The sequence below is a fragment of the Chiloscyllium plagiosum genome, unplaced genomic scaffold (genome assembly GCF_037043375.1).
Source record: "Chiloscyllium plagiosum isolate Xiang-an unplaced genomic scaffold, Cpla_swu_hap1 HiC_scaffold_13, whole genome shotgun sequence".
NCBI lineage: Eukaryota > Metazoa > Chordata > Chondrichthyes > Orectolobiformes > Hemiscylliidae > Chiloscyllium > Chiloscyllium plagiosum.
In genome coordinates, this window is record NW_028270151.1 from 79,284,137 (window position 1) to 79,300,614 (window position 16,478).

The following is a 16,478-nucleotide window of genomic DNA, read 5'->3' on the forward strand; positions in this document are numbered from 1 at the left end:
AAGCGGTGGAGCAGGTTCAAAGGGCTGTTGCTTTGATTTTCTATGGTTCTATGCAACATGATGATGTGATTGACTTTACACATTGCATCAGTACAAGGTATGTCTCCAAATAGAGTGAAATGGAATCAAATTAGAACATTGATTTTGCTGCCACAGAAATCTGTTTCACTAAATACATTTTAAATGATGAGAAATAACATCGGAATGAAAGGCTTTAATCTTTCCCCAGGGACAGTAGCAGTACCATTGTTATACATTACAACACAGGTTTGCATTAAATCTAGAGGAACAGGAATGATGACACCTATCTGACTCAAATGACCATCAGAAAGAGGTATCCTGGACACAGACAAGAGACTTGAAGCAGACTGAATATACGGTGCCCAATGGAACGGAGCTGGTAACAAGATTGGTGAGGCGCAAAGGTGGCATGCTCAGAACACAAAGCTTTCAACACAAGAAACAAAGAAATGAAGAACGTCAGTTGAAAGGAAACATTGGCTAAACTTTAAAAAACGGTAGAGCCAGCTTCTAATGTAGCACCTACAAAACTAACAATATAGCTAGCACGCGGCGCAGCAAGTTTCAAAACGGGTGCACAGCAGATTTCAAAATGGCGTGCATGGTTCAAGAATATTATTTAATTAATTTTTCAAAGCCGCTGTGCTAGGGTGGCCAATTCAGATAAAATTGTAACATGTTTGGAAACTGGATGCCCTGGCATGCCTTGTTGAGATGCCCTGGCATGCCCTACTCAGAATGCCTGGCATGCCCTATTGAGATGAGCTGGCAAAGGGACAAGCTCTTTCATCAGGAGAACATTAGGATTCCAAGCTGCGGAAAAAAAAATCTGAGTTTAAACTATAAAAATGTCAACATGGCATGAATTGTTCAAACTGACAAGACAACTGCAGTGACACCCGAACTAATCCTCAGTTTTGTTGTGCACACCTGTAAGTTCAAACCTCCTAAAAATAACATACTAAATAAGTTCTTTAAATGCATTCAGAAACAAATCGATTTTTTAAAGAAAAGGATATGATACAATCCTGATGATGATCACACTTATTTCCTGTGATCAAACTATTCAGTGGGGATTTTAAAATCATTAAACCATCAGAATCCTTCTCAAGAGAATGATAAAAAGTAACCTGAGACTGACTAACACATCAGAGAGCATTGATGACTGAGTGCTAAGTGGAGCAGACCTACGATCTAGAGAAGGATCAGAGTTGAACAGAAAACATTTTCTGAATACTGCAATGCAGTGTCATCTGACTGCACCACCTACTGACTCAGAGGTAGTAGAGGCCACTACTGAACTAAGGCCAGCATCTTTAATGGGACCTTGGATTCTCCTCATCCATGCTTATCATGTTGACTTCACTTACTTCCCCGACACTTGTTTCAGTTCAGTCAGTTTGCATCTTGGCGTCAAATTGAACTTCACAACCTCTGTCTTATCCATATCCAAGATTGTTTCCTTCTGCCCTCTGCCCAACTTCATCTTACTCCTACAGCTGTAAATTTATCTCACCAAGACCTTCTTTGTTGGATTCCCAATCTCAATCCCAGACAAGCTTAAACTTCCTTAAAACTCTAATGCCCACAGTTTGACCCTGTACAAAGTTGCATCCGAATTGCTGAATCCAAACTTCTTATCCTTTCGTGATCTCATTTCAAGTTATCCCAGTATGTTTGTCTTCGTCCTGTTTCCCACCCAAGCCCACTCCTTTGTCACTTTAGCCCTTCGCTCTACAAGTCTGAAACTGATTCTGCTCCTTCATTTGCTTGCTGGTTTTAAAAGCTGCATGATCATTGTTTACAACTGTGCTTTTAGTTATTTCCTTTACTATTCAAAATCCGTGCTGTCCAAATTAAAACATTTATTTGTTCCCTGATGAACCAGTTATTAAACTAAAAAAAAAACACAGGGCACCTATAAATTGTCATTTTGTGTTGCTCAATATCCCAGAACTCTCATATTAAACATTGACAGAGGAGGTAACAACCATAAAGAGTCTTTGCTTTTCAGAAGGTGATGGTTTTTTTATTGTGTGCAAATCATCAAACATTTTACTGATAGGTAGGAGCAAGAGCTGTTTTTGAAGAAATGGAGCATGATTCCTAAGGCCAGTTTAGCAAGAGAGAAGAAAATTCTGCATTAATGCAGGTCTCACTGCAGTGTCCTGTCATTCACCATCTGGAACCCACTGAGAAAGTGATCTCTCCTTAAACGATACAATGGAATCCATACGTGTGTAGTCATCATGTGAGTAAGAAAGCGAAGCCATGGAGATTTTTTTGTTTTACTAATGGTTTTCCTGGTGGTAGAATAAACTAACTTTGTTCACCAGTATCCAGTTTAGTCAGATTTCGTAGGCTACACCTTACAATTCCAAGCACAGTTAATTAAGATTTTTTCTGAAACTAGCTATTAATGAGCTTACAAGTTTGCTAACCATAATGGCTGGAGTTGTGAGGTGAGTTGCCACACAACTCATTTCTCACATGCCATTCTGTTTTAGAATATGGTCTTATGATCCTGCTTCACAGCCACAGGAAAACTCGTGCTTCCAAATAAACCTGTTGGACTATAACTGGTGTTGTGTGATTTTTAACTTTGTTTTAGAATAGGCAGAGAGTGGAAGCTACTTATTTTGTAATGGGATACGTTTCTTTACTGGTCAGCTCAGTCTGTCTTTGCTGTACAGTACAGTAGCCAAGCACCATTTGTTGGAAGCGTAGAATGGTGGTGCTCACAACTTTCACTTTGCCGAGGGAAATCCATTCATGGGAGTCTCTCCTTGGGAGGCCCACAGACAAATACAGACAGTGTCAAATATGTAACTTCTGAAAGTTAGCAGCTCATACTGTTCTTGTACAGAATCAATGGGAGAATGTGGATATTTAGCTCTGCCATCCATTGCAGGTCTGTTATAATTACTATTGATATGACCATTGGCCTAAGGTTCTAGATATAATCAGTGCTTTCTTTTTATCATTCTAATGCATACTGTAGGATTCCACTCTATCTGCTTGATTTTAACATTTCACAGACACAATATCTGTAATGTATATCAATTGGCTGTTTGAAATATATTTTGGAGAAAGGCCATTTAATTTCTATAGCCTTTTGGTCCAACAAGTTCCAGGTCATTTCATGAATGAGGCCTCCCTCAGTGTGAGCCAGCAGCCCAGGAGCTAAGTCTTGAGCTTGAGACATTTGGCAATTCCAGTTGGCAATGTTTAATGGGTGCTGTCCCTTAAGATGCATCATGACTGTTTGCCACTGAAGGCACCATTCTCGGCGTGAAAGAGCTAGTCCCTTCCCATCATGCTCTAGAGACCTCACCAACCTTCCCACTAAACTGAACCAGGGTGAGCGGTCGTAAAACGGGTCCTGGCCATCATGGTGGATCTGGTACCCTTCGTCTCCCCCCAGGTCAGAAAAGGGATCATCCAGAAAGGTTTCATCGTCCAGCTCCTCCTCCTCCTCCTCCTCCTCCTCCTCCTCCTCCTCCTTCCCATCATGGTGCTCATCTGCGAGCTCAGTGATGTCAGAGTCAGGGTTCGAGAAGGTGGGGGAGGGGGTGAGATCAGCCATGCGCTCAGTCATGCAAGTGTTGAAAATGGGAGAACTAGTACAGCCAGAGACAGGGGAACTAGGGTTAGTACAAGACAAAGACATGTTAAAAAAAAACCTCATCATTCCACCAAGCTGTAGGAAAGCCTCTGATTGAAGTTTGAAATCAAGGGCCTGCAGAAGTTGTCCACACTACAATCTGAAGTCAGTAAGTTATGGGCAGAAGTTGTCTGCTATTAAGTATCTGTACATATAAGGAATTCTTGTCAGGCTGACAATGGACATAAAAGGGCAAGGTCCAAACAAGAAAAGACCCATCCAATTGCGTCACCTAGTGGGAAAAAGCTGACGTGGGTTTCCGAAAATATGGATAACTGGAAAAATGCATTAAAATATTACACATCTGTAAGAATTAAAACTAGGTGACCACATAATGGTGTAAAGTGATACCAGTGCTGAACTGCCAATAGTGGGATACAGAACTCTGCTTCATAGTAGCATTAGCTTTTCACCATGGATATCATCATTGGCAAATAATTACTGGATTCACCTGGATATTTGTCATTGTCTCCTGACCACTTCTGACCCATCTCTTGCTGACCTCACGGGCCTCAGGCTTGGTTTTGGAGCACGCCAATCAGGTTAATTGCCCTATCAGAGTATTTCATACAGCAATGCTTGCACTTGGCATCCACATCACTGACAGTCACAGGGGCTTGCTGCAGCTGTTAACACTTGCAATGAGCAATATAGAATCACACAGAGGCAATTTGGTCAATTGAGCTTGTACTTGGTCTTTGAAAGAGTGAACCAATTAATCTGTCTCCTGTCATCTTTCCCAAAGCACAACAAGTTATTTTTTTCCCCTTTTCAAGTGTATATTCAATTTTGCTTTTAAAACTTAGGAGATAATTTGCTTCTACCATTCATCAAGCAGTGTATTCCAGTGACTCCTAAAAAATATTCAGCTTGTCTCCCCCCGCGTTCTTTTTAACAGCAACTGACAGAGGTGAGGCCAAGGTGAACAATTGAGCATCTGTGGTGTGGTTTGATAGTCCCACCGTTCAACAAACTTTCTTTTACCGTGAATAGTGATTTTTTTTTCCCCTGGTGTAGCCAGTTAGAGGAATTAAGGGAAGCCAGTTGAAGACTAGATGCAGGAATTGGAAAATTGGGCATTGAAGACCCCAACCCACAGAACAATTCCCATCTCCCTCAATATCATTTTTAAAACATAGGAAGACATTAGAAAATCAAGAGTGGAAGTTCATTTCGCATCGATCTTTAAAGTGGGAGGTGTATGAAGATGTTGAGAAGACTAAAGTACCACCACTGGTCAGCAAGTGCTTTCAGCTCTCACTGATCTGAACTAAAGTGAACGCTGCCTGGTTGACAATTTGAGGCATGCATTGTTTCAGTCCAGGCTGCCTGTATTTGTCAACACAAATCGGAGTCAGCAGGCACGTGGATCAACCGGTGAAGTGGATGCCCAGAACGCAAGTTCACAAGAAAACTTTCAAAATTCAGCATTTTCAAGTGAATTGTACAGAAAATGTAACAGCACATTGCAAAAAATCTTCAAAACAGTACCCGTCTTTTATCAGGGATATCACAACATGACAATCATCTGTACACTCAATCCTCACTAACAACATTTACAACCACTCTCTTTTATTAGAAGGGAATGTCTCTTTACCTGAACAAGGAAGGCCTTAATCCCACGTGTTGCGGACAATTGACCCATTTATCAAAATATCACAGTTCACACAAAGGTATCCTTCCCAGATCATGTGGAAAATATATATGATAGGAAACTATGTACAGCAGGTAACTAGTCAAGTGTCCAGCATGGGAAATGATGTGGAGCACCCGACTGATTAATACAGGCTCTACAATATGGTTTTTATTAATCGTGTTTAGTTCTATGCAGTTGGTAGGCATTAACTGGGTATTCACTTGTGCCTCTACAGATAGATGCAGACTGAATCTGCTAGTTTAGGAGGTCAGCTGTTTTTGAATATAAATATTTCTTGTGTTTTTAAGATGGATTATGACACACAGATTGCATCCATGCCTTTTGGTTGCTTGTTATATGACTTTGTAAATAAATGCTTAGAAAAGTATGTGTAGATTGGCTTCAGTTCTATCCTTCACCAACTGGCTTTCTGATTAGAACATTGTAGCAAAGATTGGTTTTGCAAAAATGATGGCAGTAAACTAAAAACAAGTCTGACCGAAAACTTCAAACCTAGAAGCCATTGTGGAAAATATCAACACGCAAATATTAATTGTTAGGGTATGGTTAACCTTTGATGTTTTCAGAGTCTCAAATATGGGCCTGCTGGAAAAACAAGGTGAAAATATGGATGCAATGGGCTTTCATCTCAGCCAAAGAAGAAATAAAGTATGACTCGATGCTGTTGATTTTGACAAGAAAGAAAATCACAGGCAAAGTATTTTGTGAGCTGGATGTTCATTGGTTGGGCAATGATGAAATTAGATCATAATGAATTATTTGATGAAATTTATGGAAAAAGACAACTTGTCAAAAGCATACGATGCTTGATTGGATGTTTGAACAGATGGTTATTTAATGGAAGAATGTTTCATGGACATTAACAGATTATATTAAGGATTAACAAAATGCATTTTGGCTATCTTGGATCATTATGAGCATTTAAACTGTCATAGAAATTGCTGGAGAAACTCAGCGGGTCATGTGGAGAGAAAGCAGAGTCAACATTTTGGGTCTAGTGACTCTTCTTCAGAACTGATTGCATAAGATGATATATATGCCAAAGACAGGAGTTGGGGAGGGGCGAAGGAGTAAACAATAGGTGGAGGTGGAGCCCAGAGAGAGAAAGGACAATAGTTAGACAAACTAAGGAATAAATGATGGTGAGCCAAAAAGAAAGGCTGGTATCAGCGATCATGAGTGGGTGAAAATGGGCAGGCTGTGATAAAAGCAGCCCATGTGATAACAGGGCCAGGGATATGTGGGGGGGGGGGGGGGGGGGGGGGGCAATAAAGGACGTAGAAGGGAGTGTTCAGACCCTAAGATTATTCAATTCGAGTTCCTCATGCACCTGGCTCTGTCATCACATGGAATGCTTCCATCATAGTCAACTCATTTTCACCATATAATCGTTCTCATTAGCAGCTTTTATTTTTCCCCAGCTCACTATTATTCATCCCTTTGCCTGCCCAACTGCTGTTCTCTCTCTCTCTCTCTCTCTCTCCCCTTCTCTGGGCTCCTTATTTACGCCTTTACCCCTCTCTATTCTTTGTCTTCCATATATATATATAAAAAATCTTTTCTAAGCTACAATCAGTTCTGAAGAAGGGTCACTGGACCTAAAATGTTAACTCTGCTTTCTCTCAACAGATGCTGCCAGACCTACTGAGTTTCTCTAGCAATTTCTCTTTTTGTTTCAGATTTCTAGCATCTGCATTTCTTTATTTTTTTGTTGAGCATTTCAATGGTTGGCTTGAGCTAAGATCTCCTGTATGGACAAGCCACAGTTCGAACTGATGTTTGGTTCTTGGAAACGGACACACTATTGGATCGAATCTTTGCTCTTTGAAAAACATTCTGAGGAAACTAGTCATTTTCTTCACCCTTTGTGAAACAATTGGAACATTCCATGTGACACAAAAAAACAGAGAATTCAATGATCACCAGATTTCATAATGATCTCAATACTGCATTGCAATTGTAAATACATTGGAAAGATTGAAGATGATCAAAGTGGGGGTGAAAGTACCCTGAACACATTTAATTATTAAAGCAAGGGACAGAATTTTAACAGCGATAATCAATAAATGAATTCAATACTAGGAGGCATGCATTTAAAGTGAGAAGGGAAAAGTTCAAAGGAGATGTGATGGGCAAGCTTTTACACTGAGAGTTGTAGGACTCTGGAACGTGCTGCTAGGGTTGGTGGTGGAGGCAGATACATTAGTCGTGTTTAAAGGACTTTTTGATAAGAACATGAATATTCAAGACATGAGGGATGTGGACCAAAGGCGGGCAGAAAGGTTAGGTTAAGTTGGCGTCTTGTTTGGCATGATATTGTGAATCAAAGTGCCCGTTCCTGTGCTCTGCAGTTCCATGTTCTATAAGCCCAGGGATGTCCAAAGGAACTGTTAATAAGTGCGTCATTTATGGTTTGAAGCATTATTATTCAGTGAGGCAAGATGGCATATGAAGAGAATTATGAAGAAGAGGATGGAGATAATAATGAACCCAAACAAAATGAGTTGTCAATTTTTTTTAGTCTAGTAATGCATGTGTTAGTTTGGACTCCCTTAAACTGTACCACACGAGATAGCTCTTGCATTTTAGTAGTAATTGAATAAATTAGCTCAAATGTCATACTGATTCATTAAGTAGTGAAGATAAATATGGGTTAAGAAATACAAATGAACTACTTGGTTGAATCTTAGTGATGATAACACATTGAGATCACTAAGAAATGTTGAGCCCCCATGTAAATTGGATCGGATAAGTGTTTTTCAGTATTGGTGCAATCTCAAGGGGGGTTTCTATACAGGTCAGTAAACTTCTATGAAAAAGGCATAAATAAAATGTGATAGAGAACATCAAGGCATTCAAAATGTCAGTTGATCTACAGTCAACCTGGTATGGAGATTAGTGTATCGTCTCAAAAAGAAACTGACGTTTCTCATCAGAAAAAGAACGATAGTTAGACAAACAAAGGAGTAGATGATGGTGAGCCAAAACGAAAGGCTGGTATCAGCGACCATGACTGGATGAAAATGGGCAGGCTGTGATAAAAGCAGCCCATGTGATAACAGGGCCAGGGGTGTGGGGGCGGGTAAAGGACATAGAAGGGAGTGTTCAGGCCCTAAAATTATTTGAGTTCCCCACACCTCTGGCTCTGTCATCACATGGAATGCTTCTAACATAGTCAACTCAGAAAATGGGCCACATTTGTTTCTCATCAGAATGTTAGACAAGTACTAATGATTTCAGATACTAAGATTCACAGAAGAAAAAAAAAACTTTATCTTAAAATCACATGGACAATCGCTCAATTTATTTGTCAAAGTCATGCTGAAAGACTCAGATATGGTTTATGAAGAGTATATGAAAGAGATGAATGAGAAGTATGAACACTTTAAAAACAAGCACTGACTATGCTACAAGTAGTTCATGCAAATAATTCACTTTAAATGGTTGGAATGCATTATCCTCATCAGGTAGTCAGTGGGAAAAATCCAAATTGCTTTATATGCTGTACAACAGTCTCCATACTCTAAAAGGCACTACAGTTACATCAACATTCATACATTTTTGAATGCAAGGGTCTTTCATCAAGGTAGAGAGAGAATTCAGAGAACTTGGAGTCATTCTGTAAAGCCATCTCCAACAAAATTTAATTCAGGACATTTTATGTATCATAAAAACGGTCATAGGCAATATAATACCCTGGTAAGGTAAAGGATTTTGTCATGAGAATGTGTTACTGACTGGCCATATACCTATGTCTTGGAATTTTTGGAAAGAACACTTTGCCAAGTAAAAGGCATTGATTAAAGCAACAACAATATTTACAAGGAACAAACTGAATGGAAAAGGAATAAGTCTACAATTCTTTCAGAAATGTTATATAATCAAGTTTGCAGGTAAAAACAAGGTATTGGTTTGAATGTAGGTGGGCTGAGATAACGTGGCATAGGAGTATCAATTTTACCCTCTTTCCTTTCCCTGAAAGCCCTCAGGAAATTTGATTATTGTATTTGATTATTGTAAACCCACTTGAAAACTTCACCATCCTAAGTAGAAGGATCAGAAAAGCAGAATGCAAAATCTAGACCAAAGCCTCCTGAAAAGTGAATTCAACCCGGTATAACTGATCCAGGATGGCTCTCCAGTGCCTATAGCTTGAGGGCAAAGTTACTTTGGCCACAGATCAATATTTGGACAATAATTATTTTTCTGGAATTCAACTATTACTCTCAAAGTAATACTCTGTATAGTTTCTTTTTTTTTCAGATTTAGAGGCTTAGTTATTATCAAGGAGGATGATAATGTAGATTTATAAATTTAAACTTTTTGTTAATTTTTACATCTTTACTTGATTATGTTTTGCTTGCAATAAACCAATCCTTTACTTACTACTGAAGGAACCTGGCTAATTTGTTTCTAATACTGAGTTATATACAGGCATTAAAAATATACAGACAATATCACCTCCCTTTTAAAATTTAGCCTCTGTTAAAACCAACAGAGGAGTGGAACAAGCAATCAGTTCACCCTTCCTAACTCAGGCTTAACAGTAATGAGGGTAAGACTGTAGTCATGAGCCATGACAATGAAATTGTTCAAGGTCATTTCTTACAATCTGTCACAATTAGTTACAAAACTTGACCTCGTATACTCCAAAATACCTGGGAGTGTTGTTGAACAAAGAGACTTTGGAGTCCAGGTTCATAGTTCCTTGAAAGTGAAGTTTCAGGTAGATAGGATAGTGAAGAAGGCACTTAGTATGCTTTCCTTTATTGTTCAGGACACTGAGGAGTTGGAAGGTCATATTGCGACTGTACAGGACATTGGTTAGATCACTTCTGGAATATTGTGTGCAACTCTGGTCTCCCTCCTATAGGAAAAATGTTGTTAAACTTGAAAGGGTTCAGGAATGATTTACAAGGATGTTGCCAGGGTTGGAGGATTTGAGGAATAGGGAGAGGCTGCATAGCCTGGGGCTGTTTTCCCTGGAGCATCAGAGGGTGAGGGGTGACCGTATAGAGGTTTATAAAATCATGAGGGGCATGGATAGGATAAATAGACAAGGTTTTTTCCTGGGGTGGGGGAGTCCGGAACTAGAGGGCATAGGTTTGGGATGAGAGGGGAAAGATATAAAAGAGACCTATGGGCCAACATTGTAATGCAGATGGTAATACGTGTATGGAGTGAGCTGCCAGAGAAAGTGGTGGAGGCTAGTACAATTATAATGTTTAAAAGGCATCTGGATAGGTATATGAATAGGAAGGGTTTAGAGGGATATGTGCCAAGTGCTGGCAAATCAGACTAGATCAATTTGGGATGATTGGTTGGCAAGGATGAGTTGGACGGATGGGTCTGTTTCCGTGCTGAACATCTCTATGACTTTACGACTCTAACTTCAGAATCTGACCAGCTGACAAAAACCAACAAGGCATCTTGTGCATCAAGTGATTATGTGCATTGTGATGAAGGAACAGAATATAGTAGATCAAAAGATAAATAGTTGCAATGGAATCACTTGTAACACAATGCACAAATTATCACATCCAAAGGCCAATTGTCCAGAATGATTACTCAAGTAGCATATATTCCAGAGGGTTTACTGAATGAAGGAAAGTGAAAATTGTGGGATGGGCAGGAAAAGCTATCGGCAAATTTACATTATTGGATACATACTCAGGATAGTGACCAAGTGTGAAGTTAGTAGACTGCTAGTAATAAAAACAAAAATGGCAATGTTTCAGCAAGTCACACCTCATCTCCCTCCAATTTGATCCCATCCTCCAGTCCTGCGTCACTGGGGGACATTAAATTGTACTATGGTAACCATAGCTGTAAGATAGTCAGGACAGTTAAGTAAATAAACCAAATCAGAAAGGAAGTTTTGGAAAATGCTCACTGAGGATGGGCTAGACTGAGTGATTATGGTTAAAATCACTTCAATAACGAGGGAAGATGGAATAAGAGGGAGTGAAGATTTTATACGAAGAATTTAGTAGATCAAAAGATAAATAGTAGCAATAGAATCACTTGTAACACAATGCACAAGTTATCACATCCAAAGGCCAATTGTCCAGAATGATTACTCAAGTAGCATATATTCCAGAGGGTTTACTGAATGAAGGAAAGTGAAAATTGTGGGATAGGAAATAAGTCAAGACTGTTGCAGAAGAAGCATGCAGGCCAGGGAGAACAGTTGTGATGATATAGATTTCATAAGTGCAGAGATTTACCAAACACATAACAAAAGCAGACAGGAGACATTAACATCCATTTAGATTGGAACAAGCAGACTAACATGTGTTAGAAAGGTAGTAACTCTCTTAAATATGTTCAGAACAGGTTTCTGGGGTAATGCCCTTAAATCAATAATGGGAAGCCCATATTAGATTTAGTTATAGAACAATGATACAGGTTTTAGTAATTCTGTACGATAGAATTGAATGTGGTTATTAAAAGAAAGGAACGTGACACGGTAAACCCTGAATCTAGTTTTGGGTAAAGCTGACATTAATTCACTGAGGTGGACACTGTCCACCGAAAGTCTAACAATGGGTAAAATGGAAGGTATTTTTTAAAAATAAAGAACAAATATAAGATAGTTCATAGCCCTCAGAGTCATGAGCTCAGCTTGTTAAAGAAAAAGCCATAGATGGTTAAAAGTATAAGAAACATCATCAAACTTAAAACAAAAGTTTTAGAAGTGCAAAAATTTTGATCCCAGTAAATGGGATCAAAAACAGCAAATTGTGACAAAATAGAAAAAGCTACAAAACGTAAACAGGAAAGATAACTTGCACCAAATGTCAAAATCAACAAAATAAATTATAACAATTGTATTAAGAAAAATAAGGTTACAGGGGCATGATACATAGCAGTGATAGGGTTAAAAATAAGGAAACGACAGACATGCTGAATAACTACTTTGCGTCTGTACTTACAGTAGAGGAGGATGTTTAAAGTTAGAAATCGCACAATACCAGGTTATAGTCCAATAGGTCTATTTGGAAGTACAAGCTTTTGGAGTACTGCTCCTTCATCAGGTAGCTAGTGGGTCAGGATCATAGGACAGAAGTGGTGGAGGCTGGTACAATTGCAACATTTAAGAGGCATTTGGATGGGTATATGAATCGGAAGGATTTGGAGGAATATGGGCCGGGTGCTGGCAGGTGGGACTAGATTGGGTTGGGATATCTGGTCGGCATGGGCAGGTTGAACCAAAGGGTCTGTTTCCATGCTGTACATCTCTATGACTCTATGACTCTATGACACTGAATTTATAGTAAAAGATCAAAGTGTCATACAACTGATGCAATGCTGTTAAGTCTTTAATCACTTAGAATGGGTTGCAGGTTTCAATTCATTAATATGTAAACCCCAGAACTTTTTTCAAGTCACATTCCCAAGATAACTTAAGGTTTTATAAACAAAAAGGTGACATCTCAGCTCAGACAATATATCAAAGGTGTGAGGTTAGAGTCTGTTTGTATTCCAACCTTGAGTCAGACTGGTTCTATTTCCAAAGTAGGAATTTATAAAATGTCACATGAACTGACTACACACAGATTGTGCGTGTGACATTTTATAAATTCCTACTTTGGAAATAGAACCAGTCTGACTCAAGGTTGGAATACAGACAGACTCTAACCTCACACCTTTAATGTAATGTCTGAGCTGAGATGTCACTTTTTTATATAAAACTTTGAGTTATATTGGGAATGTGACTTGAAAGAAGTTCTGAGATTTGCATATTAATAAATCAAAACTTACTACCCATTCTAAGTGATTAATGACTTAACAGCAATCTAGGTTTGTCAATATATTGCATCAGTTGTATGACACTTTGATTTTTTACTATAAATTCTGCGTCCTATGATCTTGCCCCACTAGTTACCTGATGAAGGAGCAGTGTGTGAAAGCTTGTACTTCCAAATAGACCTGTTGGACTATAACCTGGTGTTGTGTGACTTTTACCTTTGTCCACCCCAGTCCAACACCAGCACTTCCACATCATGATGAAGATGTTTAGGTTCAGAAGAGATTTACCAGGACGGTGCAGGGAATGGAAGGTTTGGGTTATAAGAAGAGGCTGGATTTGTTAAAAAGATACTTAGATAAGTACATGAATAAGAAATGTTTGGAGAGATATGGCATATAGCAGGCAGATGTTTTGAGATTATGGTCAGCATGGATTGCTTGGACCAAAGGGTCTGTTTTCATGCTGCATGACACTGGGTTAGCATGCAAGAAATCTCAGGGGAACAAATGCTAAATATCGGAGGAAATAATAGCATGCGGACCTCTTTGGCTAAGCTAACATTCATTGCACATCCCTAACTGCCCACAAGTCAGTTAAGAGTCAATCACATTGTTGAGGGTCTAGTATTACCTAATGGCCAGATCAGGTAACGATGATTGAAGGACTCCAGTGAACAAATTAATATTTTACAACAATTGCCTGTGCTTATATGGTTTCCATAAGACTAACATTGTTTTTAAACTCCTGAATTTTATTGATATCTAATTTCACCATCTGCCATGGCAAGGTTTAATTCAATGTCCTCAGAACATTAGCCTGTGGTTCTGGATTACTAGTCTTGTGACATCACCACTATGCTACCACCTCTCTATAAGGAGTGACAAATCAGCATAACCAGATGGTTTTCGTTCCCTGTTTTAAAGGGATCCGGTGCAAACATTGTAGATGACCTAACTATAATCATTTCAAGTTGACTTGAAACAAGAGTCATTCTTTTAAATTGGTAAGTTACACGTCAATCCAGGCGAAAAGAGGAAACTGGATAAGCTTAGATCTGTCAGCCTTACACCTGTTTTTGGCAAATTACTCAAATCTATTGTGAAATGTTGTGTGAGTGAATACATTGAGAATTTTCAGCGGACCGATCAGAGAGAATCAGCTTAGATTTTTGTAAATGATAGATCATGCCTGACAACATTTCTGAAGAGGTGACTGAAGTAGGGGACAAGGGGATATCTATGCATGTTATGTACATGGTCTTCTAGAGGCATTTTATCAAGTTAGAAACCAATAGCTGAGTTGAAGCCCATGGGACTGAAGAATAACTTTTGACTCGGTCAAGAAATTGGATGAATGGAAAAAGACTGAGAGATGGGACAATGGATGAGTAAGGACTAGTTTTGATATCACAGTTCTAGTAACTGATGGACTAGGAAGCTACATATCTAAATTTATAAACACCACAAAGATAGGTATTCTTACAAAAAGTGCAGACAGATGTGTAAAATTATAAAGAAACATTAGGAATGTGACATCATCCACTTTAGACCAAAAAGAATAGAATGGTATACATTCTGAATGGATGGAGGTCCATTGAGACTTGAGACCTACAGATCATTAAAATGTCATTAATAAATACAGAAAATAATTATGAAGGTCAATGGAATACTGGCCTTAAATATAGAGGACAACTAAACAAGGGCCTTAGATTGTGCAGCTAACACTTTGTTCAACTACACCTGGGGTCCCATGAGCAGTACTGGTATCACACCTGAGGGGGAAACAATATCTTGACCTTGGAGGGAGAATACATTTCCTCAAGCCCATACCTAGGTTTCAAGGGGTACATCAAACAGACAGATTGAAACTTAAGGCTTATATTCTCTGGAATTTAGAAAATTAGGGGTTGTTTTATCAAAGGTTTGAAGAAATTGAAAGAGAACAGTCAGGGTTGAAAGATGTAAAGTATTTCCACGGATTTGAGAGCTTAGGACTTGAATCCAGAAATTACAGGCAAAACTCCCAGGTGCGAAGTTAAGGACCCCGTCTAAACAGAAAGGATGATGGAAGTATGGAATTCTCTTCCACAAATAGAAATTGATAGTAGATCAATTGTTAATCATAACACAGTGACTGACTTTTGTTTTGGAAGTATTAAGAGAAGTATATGGAGCTATGTTGCAGATCAGCCTTGACTGCTATTATCAAGCTGATGTTTGTAATTATGGTGTCACGCTGGTTCAACTAAATTATTGGCCAGTTGCATAATAACGCACAGATTTAGTCCTGTATTATCAAGTTTAGAGTTTTGTCATCCTTTGGTATTAATCTGCCAGAGTAAATGAAACCTTACTAGCATTGTACATAAATTAGATTTTAAAAACCATGGAGTTTTTTTTAGTAACATTTTTGACATCTCTCTCTATTTAAAAAGCAAGGACACAGCTGAAGACACATTTCTCACAGATGTGATATTGTGACATCCCTTCAATTGATAGTCTCTCTTACAGTCCAGCCTCTCTGCAATAGTCAGCCTCCGGATTCAATCATTACAGTTTTGGGCCTCAATCTCCAACTTAAATCCTCCCGCTTGACATTATAGCTTGATTCCTCACCACCTTTACAGAAGGGACCTCCAGCCCACATTCTCTTCCTTCTCCAGTGTGAAACTTAGACCCCCCAGTGCTCTCCTTGCCTGAACCCATTTTAGAAATCACTGTACTTTCATCCTGCACAATGTCAGGGCTGTGATCATCGGTGCTCCAAAGTTAAACACTGGATTCATTTTCTGACTGAGCCCTAGATCCATCTCTGAACCAGATAAAGTCTCCAGTGAGTGTCCCAGTTGTACATGCTGCACTAGTTTACAGCTGGGTGGGCTACAGTTCTGTATCTGCCGATATATTAACAGGACCAGAATTATGTTGGAACCTACTCTTTTGTTCAGACCCTGCCTCATGAGCACAGGCTGCTTTTCAGGTCAGATCCAAGTATTGGCAGCCCCTCCCAGACCAGGACACAGCACTTAATACCTCAAGCACTTAATACCATCGCAAGGGACAAAATATACCTGGTGAAGTGCGGAGGTGGGGGGGAAGGGGGGAGGTGACAGAGTCGATTCTGCAGTGCCATTTTTTTCAGCTGGGGGAACGTTCCCTGTTACAAACTGAGCACTGTGTTGAAAGGTTTGGTTTTCATCCTGCTGCAAAACCTAGCTTCCAAACAAAATTCGGAAATTATGCAATGAGATCAGCAAAGAAATACATGAGACAAGATGGGAAGACGGGACAGAGAAAAAGACAATTGTCAGAGCGCAAGCGACCACAGGTGATGGTGAGGCACTGGGGCAGTACCGAGTGAAAGTATGTGAGCTGAAAAGAAAA

The 16,478-nt window shown here is 39.3% G+C and overlaps 1 protein-coding gene across 22 annotated transcripts in view; it reads right to left on the bottom strand.

Annotated features, from left to right (window-relative positions):
- The window catches only part of kif1aa (kinesin family member 1Aa), a 374,456-nt gene that overhangs the window by 92,439 nt on the left and 265,539 nt on the right, over positions 1-16,478 (bottom strand). For 7 of the 22 annotated variants that reach the window (XM_087993829.1, XM_087993827.1, XM_087993823.1 and 4 more), the window contains one exon: positions 3,360-3,665. The exons of 9 other annotated variants lie outside the window; for them this stretch is intronic. In XM_087993829.1, coding sequence (XP_087849955.1) covers positions 3,360-3,665 — 306 coding nt within the window. The remainder of the gene's footprint in view (positions 1-3,359; positions 3,666-16,478) is intronic. 6 more of the 22 variants (XM_087993828.1, XM_087993824.1, XM_087993840.1 and 3 more) reach the window with 1 other exon arrangement.